General features: G+C 36.9%; 1 protein-coding gene across 1 annotated transcript in view; it reads right to left on the bottom strand.

The window, feature by feature from the left end:
* Window positions 1–20159, bottom strand: part of LOC107717379 (neural-cadherin-like) — a 122630-nt gene that overhangs the window by 64722 nt on the left and 37749 nt on the right. The window contains exon 2 of the mRNA XM_016524107.1: window positions 723–911. Within this exon, the coding sequence (XP_016379593.1) occupies window positions 723–911 (189 nt within the window). The remainder of the gene's footprint in view (window positions 1–722; window positions 912–20159) is intronic.

The following is a 20159-nucleotide window of genomic DNA, read 5'->3' as shown; positions in this document are numbered from 1 at the left end:
AATGTAAGTCACTTATTGCTTTACTGAACTTGTATAAGATGATTATTAAATTTGTTCATGCTGAAAAATGGTACTCTTTGTGTGATATAGATTAAGTTAAATATATTAAATTATATAAATATAAAAAGCATACAGAAGCATTTTTGCCCTCTACAATTTAGAATGCCTGGAATTTTGACTTTTAATAGACTAATAAATCAACGTGCGTGCACTCTGTGTGTGATTTGGTGAGCCTACTATAGCCTAACTTACTTGATAATGTCAGATCGCACATCATTACAACAACACTTACCATATTATCGCAGACGATGCTGTATATCGCACACCCCAGACTCGACTTGAGTGGAAAATGAATCATCCCATCTGCGGTTATGCGCGCACTTGTTTGCACATGAGCAAAGGTGTTTTTTAGGAGTCTAAACTTAAAAGTGCCAGACCACTGATACGTCAAACCTGCTTTCCTGCAGTCTGTGTGCTTCTGACTTCTGACTATTTTGTAGTAAATAACGAATATGCTTCGGGGAAATGTATCAGAGTAAAAGTATACATTTTAATTAGGAAATGTAGTGGAGTAAAAGTAAAAGTTGGCTGAAATATAAAAACTCAAGTAAAGTACAGATACTCCCAAAAAATACTTATGTAACAAAGTATTATTACTTCGTTACATTACACCACTGATTGACAGTTTTCCGATGATCAAAGAGTCTGGCCATCAAACCCACCATCAACTAAAAGGAAGTGAGCTGTTCCCACTGAGCCATCGCCACTTCGGGCCACGAGCTTGTAGACCACAGAGCCAGCACCAGTGTCAGGGCCCACGGCTGCCAGGTAGGGGTAGGGGAACATGGCCCACTGAAGATCTGACAGGTTGGGGAGGGTCAGAGTCAGCCGGCACAGGTACCATTCATCACCTACAGAGAGAGGGAAACAGACAAATATGTTTTGAGTTCATAAAGAAACACATCACATACCAAAAACACGTACTTCACTTGTTTATTTTGAGATATTGTAGAAGTCTGCATTTTATTGTGCATTTTATGCATTATAATAAATAAAATAACAATACAAGTATACTTACATAAAGTTCATTCAGTTATTTATCAGGAAAAAATATCAAATTAAAAGAAGATGCATGAAATTAATGTTTTTTGTTATGCTTTTTATGCATAACAATACATAAACAACAACATAAGTCTACTTACATAAAGGTCATTCAGTTATTTATTGGAAAAAATATATAAGATTAAAAGAAGATGCACAAAATGAATGTTTTTTGTTATGCATTTTATACATTACAATACAGAAAACAATGTAAGTCTACCTACAAAATGTTCATTCAGGTGTTTATCAGGAAAAAATATAAAACTAAAGAAAGGATTTTTAAAATGCATTTTATGCATTACAATACATGAAATAATGTAAGTCTACTTGAAGAAGTTCATGCAGTTATTTATGAGAAAAATATAAGACTCATTAATGTTTTTTTTCTTTCTTTTCTTCTGTAAGTTAAATTAAATATTGTCATTAATTAGTAATTATCTTAAATTAGAAATATGGGGGGAAACTATTGTGGTTTCAAAGGGAACTGAGACTAATTAAGAACTTGGGCTGGAAACTAATGGAATAGCAACAAACTTAAACCCCCTCAGAACACCTTAACAACAAACAGCAAAGATAAAAAATTAAAAATGCATAATAATAATAATAATAATAATACAATAGGCCCTAAAATCCAAGGCCTGTCATCTTCCCTCTCATGATACTCTTCTTGTTTTATCCCATTCATTGTCTTCTTTTTGGGGAATGTTCACAATGCTCTTCATAATCTCTGCAATCTCAGCAAAAAATCCCAAACACATGTACCAAGCTGCAGTGTTGCATCTATAGCCTCTGAAAGCACATCTTCTAATCTCAATACCAGCCAAAAGAGCAGGAGGGATAGGGAAAGCCTTTAGCCACCATGAGTTCAGTGACGCCTCTCGGCTTCAGACTGTCATTCAGCCCGAGGATGCTCGGCTACAAGAGAGAAATTACATTTCTGTAGAACACGTCATCTCTGACTTCCCCTGTAGGTCCTGAGGAAGTTTGCTGTCAGAGACACGATCCGCTCCCTCAGACGGCCTCGGAAGATCAGACGGAGAAAGAAGGGACTTAACAGAACAGAAATATCTTTTTTTGGGGGTGTTTTTGTGTTCACTTTTCTCTGTTGTTTGTTTGTTTCCAGACGTACATCGTGTTGTTTTTGAAATTTCACACAAAAGCGAGACAAGAGTGAGAATAAGAAGAAACTTCACTTCTAAGCACCTCGTCAAGAGGGAACATACTACCGTTACCCTCACTTCCTGTGTTTCATAGCCATGCTTTGGAGTATGTCAAAAGAGACTGATCGAGGGAGATACAAGGAAAAGACAAAAGACACAACGAGAGCAAAGAGATACAAGGGTCGGTGGTTTGGGTGTCTTGCCTCTATGTTTCCACGTCTCTGTGTTGTGATTGTCTGCAGTCAGGATCTGTCATGCAAACAGATGGACTGGGGCTCACATTGAGCAGCCAGTCAAATAGATAAAACCATCAATACAAGCAGAGTGAAAACCCAAACCTCCACAGATCATTGCACATGTGAAAGTCAACAAAAAGTGACATTCTCTATGCAAATACATGTAAATCCTGTCAAAGTTGCTGTTGGTGTAATCAAATTCTGTGGCTGTCCACTTGCCGTTGTGATTCACTGATGTTTGATGATAATACAGATACATTATCAGTGGTCTACATGACTGAACCTAGCAAGATGTATGCTAAATACATGCATAAATGTATCCAAATGAAGGGACATCGGCTTTAGCAGCACAGCAAGAAACAGAGTAGTAATGCCTTACTGAATACATTTTATTAGATTTTTATGTCAGGAACTGTATATTCGAGTGAAAGGATATTATTTAATGAATTTGCTAAATGAAATAACATTCTGTGCTAAAATTATTTTACATTTATTACAAAAGACCAAAAATATACTGTTGATGAAAACATGATGAGGATAAATAACGCTGATCATGCACTGACTCTGTTTAAATGTAGATAAAATTTCTGCAAACAATATAACAATAGCATAGGTTGTGAACATACAACCGTAAAAATACACTAAAACGCAATATCAAATAGTCTCTAAAACATGATAAATTCATAATACAGTAAATTAGTAGTGTAAATTGTACAGTGTAATAAATATAAACAAAATTAAATAAAAATTAAACAAGTAGGATATATAGATAACTTTTTCAAAAAATATTATTTATTAGATAATGGTGTTTATTTATTAGATATTAATATAATTATTGAATTTTGTATGTAATGTAAAAAATAATGAAAAAATATATCATTTTCATATATACTATATTGTTTATTTTCTATTTAGTGTTATTTATATTTTACTTTATGTAAATGTATATATATATATTTTTTTAAAAATTTTTTTAAATTTTTTATTATTATTAATGAATTATGAATCATATTTACGCACTTTTTCTCAAAATGGGGGACGGTATTGAGTGTTTTTGGCCAAATTATGGTTGGCAGACAAGGCAAAGGTAGGTGACTTCCTGTGGCGTGAGAGGGCAGACAGACACTTCGACTCTGTCCGATACTGTTTGTGTAATTTAGGGGCTCCACATTTTCATGTGTCTCTAAAGATCTGCGTTCTCCATGTGGAATCACAGACCTTAGAAGCGACCCTTCCTACCTCACACTCAGCTCTGTGTGCAGCCCACCATGGGGTGGCCTAAAGGTCCAACAGATGTGGATCAAACCCCAACAGCCAACACCCACACCTGAGAGGCTAATGGGCCACAGGCTCAGTCAACAAACCTCCAACAGGGAGAGGGCAGTTCAAGGGACGCCCGAGGAACCTTGGCAAGGCTTCCAACAAATGGCTCTCTACCCAGCTCCTCCAAAACAGTTGTCACAGTATCACCACATCCTGAAGAAAGATAAACCCCTCGGATTGAAAGAATAAGGGAGGAAGGAATAAGTAAAAATGCTTTTTAGCTATGATAGAAATAACAAGCCTGTCTGGAGTGAGATTTTTCTATCTGTTTCATGACTGGGCATCTTGCTCTTTGTTTCAATAGAACAATATGGAACCCCAACTGGGATCTCTTTCTCACCCTGTGCATAAAACACAATGAAACAATTGCTTGATCTTTTTCAGCATCGCAGTTTGCTAGTTCAGATACCGTTAGAAAAAAATCTGAGGAGAAAGCGCAAAGGCCTTCGTGCGTTTGTTTACGCCTTGCTAATCCAAGCTAAGCCTGGATGGCGGTGAAGCAAAGCGTTGGATATAATATGCTCCGTGTATAAATAGCTGGTGAATTTCATCTAAGTCCACCCAAAGCTCTGTACTAATTTGAATATCAATACAGAAGATGTCACGGATTGTTACGTAAAAAAAAAAAAAACAAGACGAAGAGCGGATAAAGAAAGAGGGACGGAAATGGTGCGTGCTGTGTTTGTGTTGTGTTGTGTTTTTGGCCTAATTTGGTGTACGGTAATTTGGCGAGAGGATGTAAAAGAAGCCGATGCCGACTGGGGAAAATTAGATTCCATTCAAAGAGACTTAAACGGTCGTCAGCCGCATCGAACGTGCAGCTTTTCTTTTGTTGCCATGTTTGTCTGCATCTAAAGAGCAACTCAAAGGAACTGGAGGATGGGAAGAATATGATGAGATGCCTTTGAGCGGATATGAAGCGATGAATCAATGCTGATTCACCATAAGTGCAAAACACAAACGACAGAGGAAAATTGTATTTCTTAGAGTTTGCTGTTTCATGATTTCACAGATTAAAGTTATGTTATATATATACATACACGGGTGTATCTCCAAAAATTTGAATATCATGAAAAACTCAAAAAGTGAAACTTTCATATATGCTAGATTCATTACATGTAAAGTAAAACATTTCAAAAGTGTTTTTTTTTTTCAATTTTGATGATTAGAGCTTACACCTCATGAAAGTCAAAAATCCAGTATCTCAAAATATTAGAATATTTACATTTGAGTTTCATTAAATGACTATCCCTGCAGTATAAATTCTGGGTATCTTTGAAACCACAATAATGGGGAAGACTGCTGGTCCAGAAGACAATCATTGACACCCTCCACAAAGAGGGTAAGTCACAGAAGGTCATTACTGAAAGGGGTGGCTGTTCAAAGAGTGCTGTATCAAAGCATATTAAATGCAAAGTTGACTAAAAGGAAGAAATTGGGTAGGAAAAGGTGCACAAGCAACAGGGATGACCGCATGCTTGAGAATACTGTCAAGCAAAGCCGATTCAATCACTTGGGAAAGCTTCACAAGGAGTGGACTGAAGCTGGAGTCAGTGCATCAAGATTCACCACACTCAGACATCTTCAGGAAAAGCCACTTCTGTTCCCACTGAGCCATCGCCACTTCTGAAACAGAAACAACGTCAGAAGCATCTTACCTGGGCTAAGGAGAAAAAGAACTGGACTTTTGCTCAGTGGTCCTCTCTTCAGATAAAAGTACATTTTGCATTCCATTTGGAAATCTCATCAAAATTAAAAAAATTAAAAAAATTAAAAAAAAAACTTTTGAAATGTTTTACTTTACATGTAATGTATCTAGAATATATGAAAGTTTCACTTTTTGAAATAAGTTACAAAAAAATAACTTTTTCTTTAGAATATTCAATTTTTTTTAGATGCACCTGTATATACACACACACTGTATATATGCTTTTACTCTCAAATATTTGGACAGTAAAGCATAGGTAAATGGTAAACTCTCTACTTAAAAACACTCCACCATCTTGAAAATTGTGCCATTGTTGGTCTGTTTGAGAAGGACTACATCAGCACCAAACCAAAGACTCTGAGAAGCCAGAAACCGTGTCTCTCCTCACTCTGAGCCCTTCCTGATACCGTGTCCCTGAAGTCCCTCTTGCAGCCGGATACCTCCCTACAGGACCACCTGAACAGATGATCTGGAATTACACACACACACAGCATAGGGAAAGACTTGCAGGTGTCTTAGTGAATGACAGTGTAGGACAAGTTGTCATAGTGACTGGGACAGTGCAGGTGTCCCCCTGAGTCAAGTCTCCGCTTTGCAGGGTTAAGTCTTTGTGACATGCAAACAGCACGCCGGTGAGCTCGCGTAATTGCCTTGTCCTTGCTGGGCTGGCAGAAGCAATTTTTGCATTGCGGTCTAAAAAGAGAGCTCTTTTCATGCTCAATTAAACACTCAACGATGTATATCTCATTGTTGTTCTGATGACATGCTTTTCCAGGGATGTAATTAAGTTTTCAAATCAGGGCCTTTGTCTTTTTCTCTCTCTGTCACCCTCTCTCATGAACTGCACACTGAAATTCCTCCGGGTGAGACGTCTCAAAGAGTGAGAGATGTGCGAAAAACAAAACAAAACTGATTTTTAACACTACTTTGGGTTTTAGTTATAGTTATATCTACACAAAACATCAGCAGACACACAATATCTGCACAGAGCTGCTCCAGAGTTTGTTTTTAATCAGGCAAAGACCAAACTCATTCAGGTGATCTCGAAGCGACTGATTTGGGATCCAAGCATGTTCGCCATCTTCATATATGTGAGAAACATATATGAACGAATGAGAAAAATGCATTAGAAATGCTCCGAACGAGCCAGGAGTGAAAACAACGGCTCGCACTAAGCAGGGTGAAAGGACTCAAGCTTGATGAACCAAACACCCAAACACACACACAAAGGGAGAGAAAGCATGGCCGTTAGTGTAGGTGTGTACGTGTGCATACTAATCTGTAGGCAGTGACAGAGGGCAGTGTGTGACACAGACAGGGCCTCATTATTGAAGTACTGTGTGTGTGTTTGTAGACTGTGGGGACTGTTCTGACCCAGCCAGAGCACGAAAGCACAGTGCATCCTAATTAATGATCTCGCATTGTGGCCCACTTTTAGTCATACCGTATTACACACACACACACACACAGTAAAACAATTTCACCCTGACACTGTTCTTAAATCAATGATTCCTTAATTAAAATATAATTGATGCCATTGTTTTAATACATTATTGTTGTTAGCAAACCATAAATGGTTTTATCTTATACTACTGTTCAACAATACGATTTTTAAAATGTTTTTGAAGTCTCTTTTGCCCACCAAGGCTGCATTTATTTGATCAAAAATACAGTGAAATATTATTACAATGTTAAATGACTTTTTTAATTTCAATATATTTTAAAATGAATTTATTCCTGTGATGGCAAAGCTGAATTTTCAGCAAATAAATATCATTTATTTAAAATAGTTTTTTTAATGCAAAAGTCTTTACTTCTAATACATTTACTGCATTCTTGTTGAATAAAAGTATTACATAAAAATATTATATATCTGATTAATAGCAATTACAAGCATATAGCAATGTAGCCACATCTCTATGAAACATGTTTTACAGAGAGAAATTCACCACAAAGCCAGTTTTAACATTCTGCTTCTCTCCTCTGCTCTCATTTAGACACAGTTGTTGAAAAAGAACCAAAGTGAAGTATGTTCTTACTTCACTCAGTCATTTATTTACTTTATAACAGCAGATAAATATCGGTTCTGCATATCGGTTATCGGGCACATAAACATGCAAATAATTGGTATCGGTATCGGTTATAAAATATAAATATCGGTCGATCACTAGAAAGAAACCACTCAGATAAATGCAACAACACGACTAAGAGATAGATCCTCCATCTTAGTGATGTGTTTTCTCTCTCACTATCACTCCCCTTTTTTCCTCTTGCTGTTTATTTCCTTTTCATTTCAGCGGCTGAGATCTGATTGAAAGCCCCGAGGGTGTTTGTGGACACACATCCTCACTCCACAGTGAAATACAGTGGGAGCCGGCATGCAGGACAGCACAGCGCTGACCTAAACCACAAAAACACACACAAACACACATGCGGTCGACAACTGTTCCTCCTTTCTGTGGAAACTGGACTGAAATCAGACCCATACTCTTAAAAATAAAGAAATGGTTCAGCCAACAACCATCTTCTGGAATTTTCTCTTCTTCAACTGGTTGAATGGCTCATTGGAGATTAGACAAACTTGGTGCTACATTCAGATCAGCATATTGGTCTCTAAAGAATCAGTAGGTTTTCTAATGAACATAATGTTCTCATTTTACTAATTTTTTAGTGCCCTTTTGGATAATCCAGCTAAAACCATCTTAAAGTCAACATGAAATCAACAAAATGTTGACAAAATGTACCTTCTTTTTTACTTTCATCAGTGTGCATTATAAAACATCACTTTTCACATCTTTCAACAACTTGTAGTTACAAGTAACAAGTGCTGATGGTTCCTACTTTATACAATGCGTTCTATTCTTTTCTTTTTAAATTCTGTTTCACTTTTATAATTGCAATGGTTACTAAGCGTTGTGGTCAGTAAGATTTTTAAATGATTTTGTAGTCTCTTATGCTCACAAAGATTGCATTTATTAGATACAAAATCCAGTAAAAAATAGTAATATTGTGGAAAAAATATTACAATTTAAAATGACTGTTTTCTTTTGAAATATATTTTAAAATGTAATTTATTCCCGTGAAGGCAAAGCAATTTTCAGTTTCACATTATCCTTCAAAAATCATAAAAATAAGCTGATTTGTTGCTAAAGAACATTATTTATGATTTTCAATATTGAAAACAGTTCTGCAGCTTAATATTCTTGTGGAAAGTAAAGTAAGATAAATTCTTTAAGAATTCTTTGATGAATTGAAAGTTCAATAAAAATAGAAATGTTTGCAGCATTGTAAAAGTCTGTCCCTTTTGACCAATTTATTGCATCCTTGCTGAATAAAAGTATTCATTTCTTTCTTTCAAAAAAAAAAAAATTTTAATTAAACAAATAAATACATAAATAAACATAAAAAATCTTACTGACCCTGAATTTTTGAACAGTAGAGTATTTATGGGTTGTGAATGCCATTTAATGTTGTTTATAGTAGTGTCTGTTTAGTGAGCTAGTTTAAGTAGTTGACCAACTAACCTACAAGCTGGTTCAGTCCTGACTAAGCTGGTAGGCAATCTCAGTCAAGAGCCCTGACTGGAAAAACTAGAATATTCTATTTTACCATAGTCAGTTTGGGTTTTAAAACGTTGCCAAATTTGTTGGTGGTGTTCACAACTAAACCATTTTAGACCAGCTTGGACCAGCTACAACACAGTTGTACCACCTTAAGCTGGACGACCTGGTTTTCCAACAGAGGGTCAAAGTAATGCTTAATTTCATAATCTTGTTCTGTAGATGATTAGAGTGTGTCAGAAGTCATCTGGGATGCTGGGATTAAGATGCTGTCTGACCACAGAGACAGAGAGAGATAGTAAAAGACCTAGAAACATGGAAGGCAAGCATCTCTCTCTGACCACTCGTGGGCGAATCAAAGCCCAGTCAGCACAACACAGAAACTCAATTAGAGGCTCTGCATGTGTGTGCAAGGGTTACGACTGCTGAGTCCTAAGGTAAGATAATGACCGTGATCAGCACCAGCACACACCTCTCAAAGGAAGCCTGCCAGTGCGGCAAACGCTCTCTCTCACTCTCCTGGATGGAGTGGAGCCGTTATATCAAAGGATGTCTCATTACCTCTGATCTGCTCCAACTCAGACCTGGAGTCATGAAAGGGCGAGAGAACTCCTCTCTATGTCCCCTCACACATGCTCCATGCCATGTCTGGGCATTGTGAAACCAAAAAGAGTAGAGGGCGAAGAGGCCCTGAGAGGAGGTGGAGAAGCAAGTTAACTTTGTGTTTGTTGTATTAACTGATCAACTCAGTCAAGTCTGTACTGTCCAAGCTTGTCTGACATGTCTTTATGTGACACCTGCCATTTCATATGACTTTTCACTATAGGTTAAAGTAGTGGTTCTTAATTGCTTTTGGTGATGCCCTAATTTTAAAGATGAACATTTATACACACCACATCAAAAAATTGTGAATAATAAAAAAACATTTATATAAATCATTTTGATTTCACAAATATATAAGATAATATATTCACAAATATAAGGATACATTTATGTAATAAAAAAAAACAATAACAGTAATATTGTGATTTTTTTTTACAATTTAAAAGATCTGTTTTCAATTTAAATATAATTTTTTAATATGTGATGACAATGCTGAATTTTCAGCAGCCATTAATACAGTCACATGATTCTTGAGAAATCTTTCTAACATGCTGATTTGATGCTCAAGAAACATTTCTTATTATTATGCTGAAAAAAGTTGAGCTGCAAAAATTTTTGTGGAAACCATTATACTTTTTTCAGGATTCTCTGATTAATAGAAGGTTCAATAGAACATTTTTTTGTAACAATGTAAAAGTTGAACAGTAAAAACGTCACTTTTGATTAATCTAAAGTGCCCCTATTATAGGTTATGAAAGGTTCATATTTTGGTTTTGGGAGTCCCCAACAACAGGTTGACATGCATGCAAGGTCAAAAAACACTTTCATTGTCTTATAATATGCATTTATTTTTACCTTATTTGCTCAACGACTCCCAAACGATTCGCTCAGCGATACATTATTCCAAACCCCTTCTTTGCGTGACACTAATCTGCGGTGATTGGTCCGACTGGCGATTGGTCGATTTCATTTCCATTTCATCATGCCTGTAATGCCTGATAAAGCAGCGTTTGTGAGCGCAGTGCTGCTTTGTGTACAGCCATTACCGGGGAAACAGCTATTTTTCCACTCCAAAAGCAGCACCTAGTGGCAAAGAATGAATTTGCATTTTCATTCAGACCAACGCGAAAATCGACTGATGGTTTTACGCAGCAAACACGCAGAGCCGTAAATGTGAACCGGTATATATATCACACGGGGGAAGCCCCGCCACACATAGAGTGTAAGTCTGTGGGAAACACTGTTGCTGAGGCAGACTTCAGTAAAATGATGGGGACACAACACAAGGTTGGGGCTATACTGCTGTGGTATTGCTGTAAAAATGAACTTTAACTATTGATTCTTCACAGCCTCGTCCTTCGGCAGTAAAAAAACGGATTTACTCTCACAGTGCAGAGCATCTTCTCGACATGATTCTATCCACAGGAATCAGCTACAGTGTTTGAGGGGGTTCAAGTTTTCCCGGGTCTGTGCGCACAACATGCTAATGTTTCATGTTGACGTCAACATGAAACGGCTTGGGATTTATTTTAAAAACGACTGGTTTCAATGATTCAGAGTTGACTCTTTCTTTTGCGAGACAATAACTTTATACACTGTGCACTATCAGATTTAAAACTTTGCAGGATGTTTTCATTCACTTAGAGCTGTGTTACACACGGCATGAAAGGTAATTTTCAAAAATCCATAATAGGGGCACTTTAATCCATCCTTGCTCAATAAAAGTACTGAAAAAAAAAACATTTGAACAATAGTGTACATTTTTATATATTTTTATTAAAAAGGACAATATTTTATTAAAAAGGCATATTCTTTTTTCACTGATTTATTATACTTTATGTCAGTAGGCTTACATTGTTCAGTTATTTTCTGTTGACAAAGTACACACAAATATTTAACTCTTTCCCTGCTAGTGATTTTGAAAAAAGCTGCCAGCCACCGCCAGCATTTCGGATAATTTTTTATCAATTTTCATGGCCCCCAGAATATTTTGTTGTATGAATATCTGAACATGCAATAAAACAAAATAAAGAACCTCTACTTTTAAACAAACAAACAAAAAAAATCTGTTTTTTTCTAGCTTCAAGCATTCATCAACACCTGAATGTAGGTAAGTTTCATTAAAAAAAAGCAACATTCTGAGTAAAAAGTTGAGAAAATTGCATTTTTATCAAAGACTACATCTGGATCATATTCAGTATGATGATCAAAGCATAGATGCAGTAGATTGCTTCCATCAGAACTAGATGGATATTTCACACTGTAACATTAGGCAGTTTGGATTTATATGCTGTTTATTGTTGATGATTGCATTATTTTTCATCTGCTTACATAAGAGATTGCTCATTTCTGCGTCTTCCTCACCTGTGTTTTTGATCTGGAAATTCTGGTCTCATTCAAATAATGTGTAATAGCACCCCCGAGCGTATATAAAAGTGAAAACATGAAAAGCCGTAAAAACTCGTCCTTGGTTGGGAAGCGTTTTCTCATAAAAGACAAGATGACTCGTCAATGGCTGGGAAAGAGTTAATTATAAAAAAACTGGTATGCCATGATATATTTACAACATACTAAAATGAATAAAAGAACATTGGCACTGCTTTAGGGGGTGCACCCCACACTTTGAAAACCTCTGAGTTAAAGTGATACAGCAAGGTCGTCTGTTTACCACAACACACCATCAATATGTGATCAAAGGCCTGTGCACTCCCATATGAGGTACTTTTAGTTTAAGGTTGCTCACATACATCATCTCGCACATCAAGGTATTTTTTCCCAAATGGCATAGAGGTGCTCTGCAGAATTCTGCCGGATCTATGAGATACCTGATCCTGGATCCATCTTTCCACTCTCCCCTTTACTACAAGGAATTAAATTGATCGCTTGGGCTGTGAGGAGTAGACAAACCACAAGCAGCGCCTTTCCCTTTGATGCTGCTTCTGAAACTTCAGTTTCATTTCGCCTCTGCAGAAACTCAATTACCTCGGTGGAGTCTGACAGACTTTACTGGAGAGGGGACCATGGGAAACATTTTCAAATTGATGTTAGGAGAACTGCAGGCACCCTTTCCACTGTTGAGATCTGCTCTGTCTCCCCCTCTCAATACAAGTGGCTTTACAAACTACGACCTGCAAGTCTTCTGCTCCATTTGCTGTTCCTACTCCTTCCTTTCCTTAGAATAATAGTATAATAATTAGAATAGACCAAACTGTGTTCAGTGGTGACCATGTGGGAAAAGTCATATTAAATGAGTCAATCTGTTCAGTACAAAGGCTGACTCAGCTCTGTCACTGCTGGGGTTTAGCAAGACACATCTCTTTCCATATGTTCTCAAAGCAAGTCAGATTCTCTCTATATGCTTCCTCTGACAAAATAAAACTCACCAATAAGATCTCGTTAACATCTCAATTGCTTCTCCTACTAGACAGTGATGAGATAAAAAATAAGACTCTTTCACTTATTTCTTCAGAATATTTCTTCAAAAGAAACAAAGAGACTAGCAATCTCACGGTTCTCATCTAGATTTTGAGAAAAGATCAATAATTTCTCAAACTGTGCTCAGATTTGTCCAGACACCAGAAGTCTGAAATCATAAGTCTCAGATCTCAATATGGACTCAAATATTAGGGTTAAATTATCTATATTAATCCATAAAACTATATGAATTTTATAGCTCTAGAATTCTACTTTATGTCAATAAATGTCAAATTTTTACCTCTAATATTTCAGATAATTATCTGAGGCCAAGTTGAAACTTAAATGAATGAACATACATACATGAACAAACTTCTCACCTGCTTCAGTTTTAGTTCATGTTTAATTAATTCTCTACATTCAACTTTATTTGCATACATGCAGTACGCTTATGTAAAGCGATATGTTACATATCAAATCTCACCTCATATATTATTGCCCAGCTAAGTGAGCAGAGGAACAGTTAAAAGAAAAAACAGATACATTCTTGTTGAGCTTAATATTCCAAACTGCATGTAATAATACAGCTGTTTTTGAGCCCTATAAACCACCTCAAAGAAAGACATATGAGAAATGGAGAAGTTAGTGTATAGTACTTCCCATTTTTCGCATTGCACCCTCAGGACACACTCTCAATAATTCACCAGTCCTCACATTTACAATAACGGGTCCCTGAATAAAGACTATTTTCAATGTGGTTTTCATCATCAAGCAAACGTCTCGGATCCACATTTCATAAGCTCTGTGGAAATAGACCAGTCTAAAACATGGAAACTGTCACTTAAATTATGAATATCTCAGAACTTTTGTTCAGCATTAAAAAATAAAGCCCTGAAAAATTGATGCGAGGGCTCATATCATATTTATGATTTATGCCAGGAAATTTCTTTAAAAAAGCTACAATCAGAGATTCTGTGCACCATGTGTGTGGTTTCATCACGTCGATATCATGAAGCCTGAAAAAGAAAGGGGAGATTTTCAACAGGATGGGTACTGGATCTTCTCAGGTTTGGACTAAATGGACAACGAGGAACTCGATGAAAATCCCGTGGATTATGTAAAACATTATCATTCAGCTACTGACACGTTTCTAAATGGGTACACAACAGTATTAAAATTCTGATGATACCAATAAATCAATAATTAATTTAATTTGAATGGCCAATAGCCGATAAATGGTGGACACTAAAATTTTATAATTTTTTTAAAAATAAAACATTCAAATCTAAAATCATCATTTTAAATGATAAAAGTAAAATTAAACATCAAACGTTTTAATGGACAGTATAAAAAAAATTATATTCATACTGAGATTTACTATAGGCTACAATTTAATAGTATTATTTTTTTTAAAGATGAATTTTATATGAGCGTTAAATGACAACAAATGTATAATCTAAATGTAAAATTATAGAAGTTTTTTTTAATTTGTTGAATATCAACTGAATTATCAACTGATACCGATGATTTAAAAAAATTAGTTATCAGCAGATAACTAATATAGTACTACCGATATTGGGCAACCACATGTAAGTCTTCAAGCTAATGTCTCTGTCCAGGGCTGTACAGTGCGACATATATGTGCTACGAAAAAACAGGTCTGTGCGATGAATAAATTTACCACTGTAGCACGCGTGCGATAGTTTTGCATATTCATAACAAAGCTGCTTAATAGTGTGAAATGATTTTGTTGTGCTCGTTTGTGTGTGTGAGAGATTGATTATACTAGGGGTGTGCGATATGACAATTTTTGATCGTAGACCATTAAAATGTCTCCACGATCTGCTTTTTCTAGAAATAGTGTAGTATCGTGCTACAGGTCATATTATCAGCTGCCATTCAGGCGCCTCCGTCTGTATAATATACTGTACAACGCCACATACATTCACTTTAAATGTTAACTCAGCAGTAGAGTTACACTCACAGGACACTGCACTTATTCACAATCACAAAAGTACATTATTTGTATGTGCTTTAAAGCCTTGCCAGTTAAAAATTTCATTCCCGCGCTGTTCTGACATGCGCTTTTTCTCAGCGCGTACACCTGAAGCGCGCGCACAAAAGCCTGTCAAACAGCGCCTAATTACTGGACTAAGTTGTCTTTCGCGTCTGATTAATTTCACGTCTAATACTGTCAAAAACGCACAAGGTTTACATATAAACATAGTTGGTTATGTCTAAAACGGATGCGTGCAGCTCTTAAAGCGACAGTACTAAACATGCTGCCGACTGTCATTAAAGGAATAGTTCACCCAAAAATTTAATTTCTGTCATTATTTACTCACTCACATGTTGTCCCAAACCTGTATTAATTTCTTTCTTGTGCTGAACACAAAGAAGATATTTTGAAGAATGTGGGTAACCAAACAGTAGCTGGTCCCCATAATTGACTTTGATAGTAGGAAAAAAATACTATAGAAGTAACTGGGGACCAACTGCTTGCTTACCCACATTTTTCAAATAAAAAAAATTAGTTCAGCAGAAAAAAGAAACTCAAAGATAACAATGACAAGGATTTTTATCTTTGCCCATGCACTTTGGCCTAAATGTCTGCCATTTTTTATTTTATATTTTGTTAAGGTGTAAGAGGTGTTATGTTTCTGCACTTTCTGCATTTTTATCAAATTAAGAAAAAACTTTGATTGAAAGAACATTGATGCCTGTTTAAATGATGAACTCCATTAATTGTGTTTGTTTTCAGACATGATAACAGACATTTTATACTTGAGCTACAACTGTTTGGCCTGTGCTACAAAATTTTCAACTTCTGTAGCACCAGTGCTATGTTAAAAAAAACTAAAGTTAACGTACAGCCCTGCTGTCTGTCACTCCATCTGTCCGTCCACCTCTCACAAAATTTGTGAGCAAAGATTCATTAAACTTCCAGCAGGGCTGTCGTCCATTAGGCTCGGTCTCAGGATAAAGCTTGTTAACGGCTCCACGTTCTGCCGTGTTAAACACAGGCCGTACACAAAGCATTCTGCACAAGCACATGCAAATGCATGTTAAGTCATGCAAATGAGGAGCATAATTGCTGTTCTTTGTTAAAATGTGCATTTCAGGCCTCAGCGTCTCCATAGACAACAACAGAAGAGAGAGAGACTGAAAAAGAGAGCGAGAAAGAGATTTGCTCTTCATTATTCATTAGCGTATCATATGTCTGGCTAGATTTATGATGCTTCAACAAGATGAGAACAAACAAAGTGGATCCTTCCGTCACTCATGCATAGCGCCCTACAAGAATAAAAATGATGGAAAACATGTAAAGTGCAGGATTTTTGCCAATACATCATTCCATTTTAACGAAAGCAATTATAGACACAGATAATGACCTAAAGCCCTCAGAAACCAAAGGAGGGCTTGTGTGCTCTTAAGAAAGCTCATTTCCTCAAGGCTGAATGTGCTTGTATTTGTCGTTAACCCCTGTTGAGGCTACGCTCTTTCCTTTAAATGGAGAAGTGCCGTGCTGGAACGAGTCAGCGTATGCTGGTCTGGTCGAGCTTAGTGGCAAATCCTGAAAAACTTCCAGCCATTCATCCGGCCCCCGGAATCCCCGCAGGGAAATCGCGGAGCTCCACCGCCAACATTCCCATGTCCCATTCAGGTGAAATGTTCCCCTCCACGTCTAGATTTTCCACTCAAGTGACTCTGTGAAGAAGTAGCACACAGAGCTGGATGGGACCCTGGCAGACCCGCTGGGCTAGTCTACAAAAAGCAGACGCACACATGGGCAAATGAATGGCAATGTTTTCAAACACTAAAAGATGAAGTGAAAGCAGAACCGCCCGCGTTTGGGAGAGATGAAAGGTACCTACAGCTGCGCTGCAAATTAGGTTCGGGGTTGACCCGTCTGACCGTCTGATGGGGGGGGGTTTGCCCATGTACCCAAACAAACACATGTACCCAACCATTGTTGTTATTGTTAACCTAAAACTATAAAAGTAATTTTCGATAATTTAAATAAAGCTGAAATAACTCAAATTAAAACAAAATACATATATTAGATGAAAAACTTAAAAACTAGAAATGTTGCCATAGCAGCTAACTAAAATCAGTTGAAATTCAAGTTTTAAAATTACTAAACTTAAAACTGAAATGAAAATAATAATTGAAATAAACCTGAAATAAACAAAAATAAAATATAAATGAAAACCTTAAACTTAAACTAAAATTAAATAAGTTGAAGTACTAAAATTACTAAAATTACAATATATTTGATATTTGAAATAAAGCTGAAATCAATAAAAATAAAAATAAATATATTTGATGAAAAACAAACTAAAAAACTGGACATGTAAATAAATACTCAATTAAAGCTGTATAGACATATAATTAAAATAACAACAAAAAAAAAGACAAAATCAGAAAACAAAATGTATACTAAAATAAAAAAAAATAAAAAATATATATACATATATATATAATAAAATATTAATAAATACTACAATAGAATATAAATAAGACTGTACCCAACCCCCCTCATACAACGCGGCTCAATCTGCATCCCTGTAGAGCAAAGACATGGCTTGGTGATCAAAGTGGAAGATTTGTCTTTTTGTTTGCATAAATGGCTACCAAAATGGGCTAAATAAAGAACACCAAGCCGCCTGTGTGTTTGGGGAGGGATGGCGATTTCAAAAAGCGAACAACTTGCGAAGAGACGCCGAACAATGACTGTGAGAATCTGGCATAATCTCACTGAGCAGCCACAATGGCTTCCTTTCCTGCAGGAGAACAGAATCATGGGAAACAAGAAGCCGTCAAAGTCTACCTCAGATTTCTGAGTTGGTTTCATTCTCTCTCCCTTGTTTCATTCTCTTATAAGTGCAGGAAGTGTGACTTCAAGACTTCGGGGCCTGTGGAGACAGAGGATTAGATGCTGGTGTTGAGTTCTCACTCTGGGATCTGAAGTATGATTAAGGAAGCCTCCATCTCTGCCCCAGTCACCTCTTCTCTGCTCCCTAGGCATCCGTTTCTTCTCTCTCCCCCTTGTTCCTCAACCACTCACTTCTTTTTTACATTCCTCTCACTTTGGCTCCGAGATATCTGACAAAAACTGCAGAGCTTTATGAAATTCAAGTCCTGGTGAGGCTCTAATCGAAACCCAGAGTCTCCCTTCGCTTGTTTAAAGGATCCCACTGCTGGGAGGCAGCTAGATAAGAAGCAACCACTCACACCAGCTCTCCAATCGGATTTCCAGTGATAAAGTTGTTTACCTCACTCCTCTGCTCTTTTCTCCTCTCACGCTCTGACTGAAGCTGTCTAGCCTCTGAGATGCTACAGGGAAACAGCAGCACACGAAGTTTCTCTTAAAACAAAGACTTCAGAAAGTTGTCCACAGGCTACACGTTTTCATGAAATGATAGATGGAAAAGTGTCTCTGGAGACGACGGATGGGTAATGGAGGTCTTGGTGTGGACGTGGAGTAGGGGAGGAAAAGGAAGATGCAGCAGCGTTGGTCTTCACTTGTTGCTTTGCCTTTTTGTCAGCTCTCTCTCGGTTTCAAACCTGTCCATTTCAACCTTTTACATCCATGGAACCTCTCTATTCCACAAAAGTTTCTTTATAGTGGAAAAAGGTTCTTTAAATTATTAAAATGTTCTTCACACTATGGAAAAATGGTTCTTTTGAGAACCTTTCCCTGAAAGGTTCTTTGAGGAACCCAAATTATTCTTCTATGGCATCGCTGTGAAACCCCCCCCCATTTGGAACTTTAATTTTTAAGAGTATAATATACTCTTTCAACAGCAATTATGAAACATAATGAAAGTTTAATGTATTGCAAATCCAGTTTCTGATCGGGGAAATGATTTTTCGCATTTGTCTGTTTATTTTAAGCACTTAACTACATAAAATATGCCAGTACTCACGCTAACTAATGTAAGTTGTAATTAAACCTTTGTATTCTATGCAATGTTTCAACACCTAGAGTCATTTGCTGTGTGCCGGTTACATAAACGTGGGTGATGAGCCAATTACAGTGTGTAATCTAACTAGAACATGCTGCCGTGTCGTGAGGTCTATCTCATCCAGCTCATACACACATGACTGTGACTCAGCGTGCACACACACATACTGTACACATTCACACAAGTACACACACACAAAATAGCAAGGAATACAATACAGCATGGATGTCACGTGTTGAAATGACACGTGACCATCTGAGTCTCAAACACAAGTGGACTAGAAATTCTACAATTTACCAATATTTTCCACCATGTGAGCCAACAGCTTTGTTTTTCTGACAATCATAACTCTCTTATGATTAATTGTATATCTCTTGAAATATACTTTTCAAGCTCTCACTAATTTGACCAACAATGGTGTCCAAAAGTGGGCATAATGTACACACATTACAAGAGAATTCTGTCATTTTTTTGAAAGCCATTAAGATTTCCATCATATCTTTTTTTTAATAAAATGGCCGACTTCTTTCTAGCATTTTATGCATTTCTAAAACACACATAAATAGGGTTGGGAACCGAGAAACGGTTCCGTTTTTTTAAAAGAACCGGAACCGTGGCCAATTTATACGTTTTGGTTCCGAAAACGGTTCTGGTGCGATGCGTGACCAAGCGCTGTGAGCAGCCTTGCGCCGGCGTTTCCCGTAAAGGATGTCACAAACCAAATAACAGAAACGCCGCCCTGCCTGTTTAATTACGGAGCACATCATTTCCCATGACGCGCACGCTACAGACACGCCGCATCGCGTCTTTAACTGCCGAACACATCATTTTCCACGACTGTATGCGCACTCACGTCTTTGATAACTGTGCACGTTGTTTTGTCTGACTGTACATGTACTGGTAGCGTGCGGCTCCTGATGCGACTAAATTACATTATATTTGTCTCATATTGTCATTAATATACATACTGACTTCAACTTGGACCACTAAATAAATAGACTGCTATTGTTATGCAAGTATGAGGGTTAGATTATTTAGTGTACAGGTCATTTCAAGAGTGATAAACAAAGTGATAGAAAATATTT

Source organism: Sinocyclocheilus rhinocerous, unplaced genomic scaffold, assembly GCF_001515625.1.
Source record: "Sinocyclocheilus rhinocerous isolate Xijiao unplaced genomic scaffold, SAMN03320098_v1.1 scaffold933, whole genome shotgun sequence".
NCBI classification, from domain to species: domain Eukaryota; kingdom Metazoa; phylum Chordata; class Actinopteri; order Cypriniformes; family Cyprinidae; genus Sinocyclocheilus; species Sinocyclocheilus rhinocerous.
The sequence above is the reverse complement of the archived record's forward strand: the minus strand, read 5'-3'. Positions and strand labels throughout refer to the sequence as shown.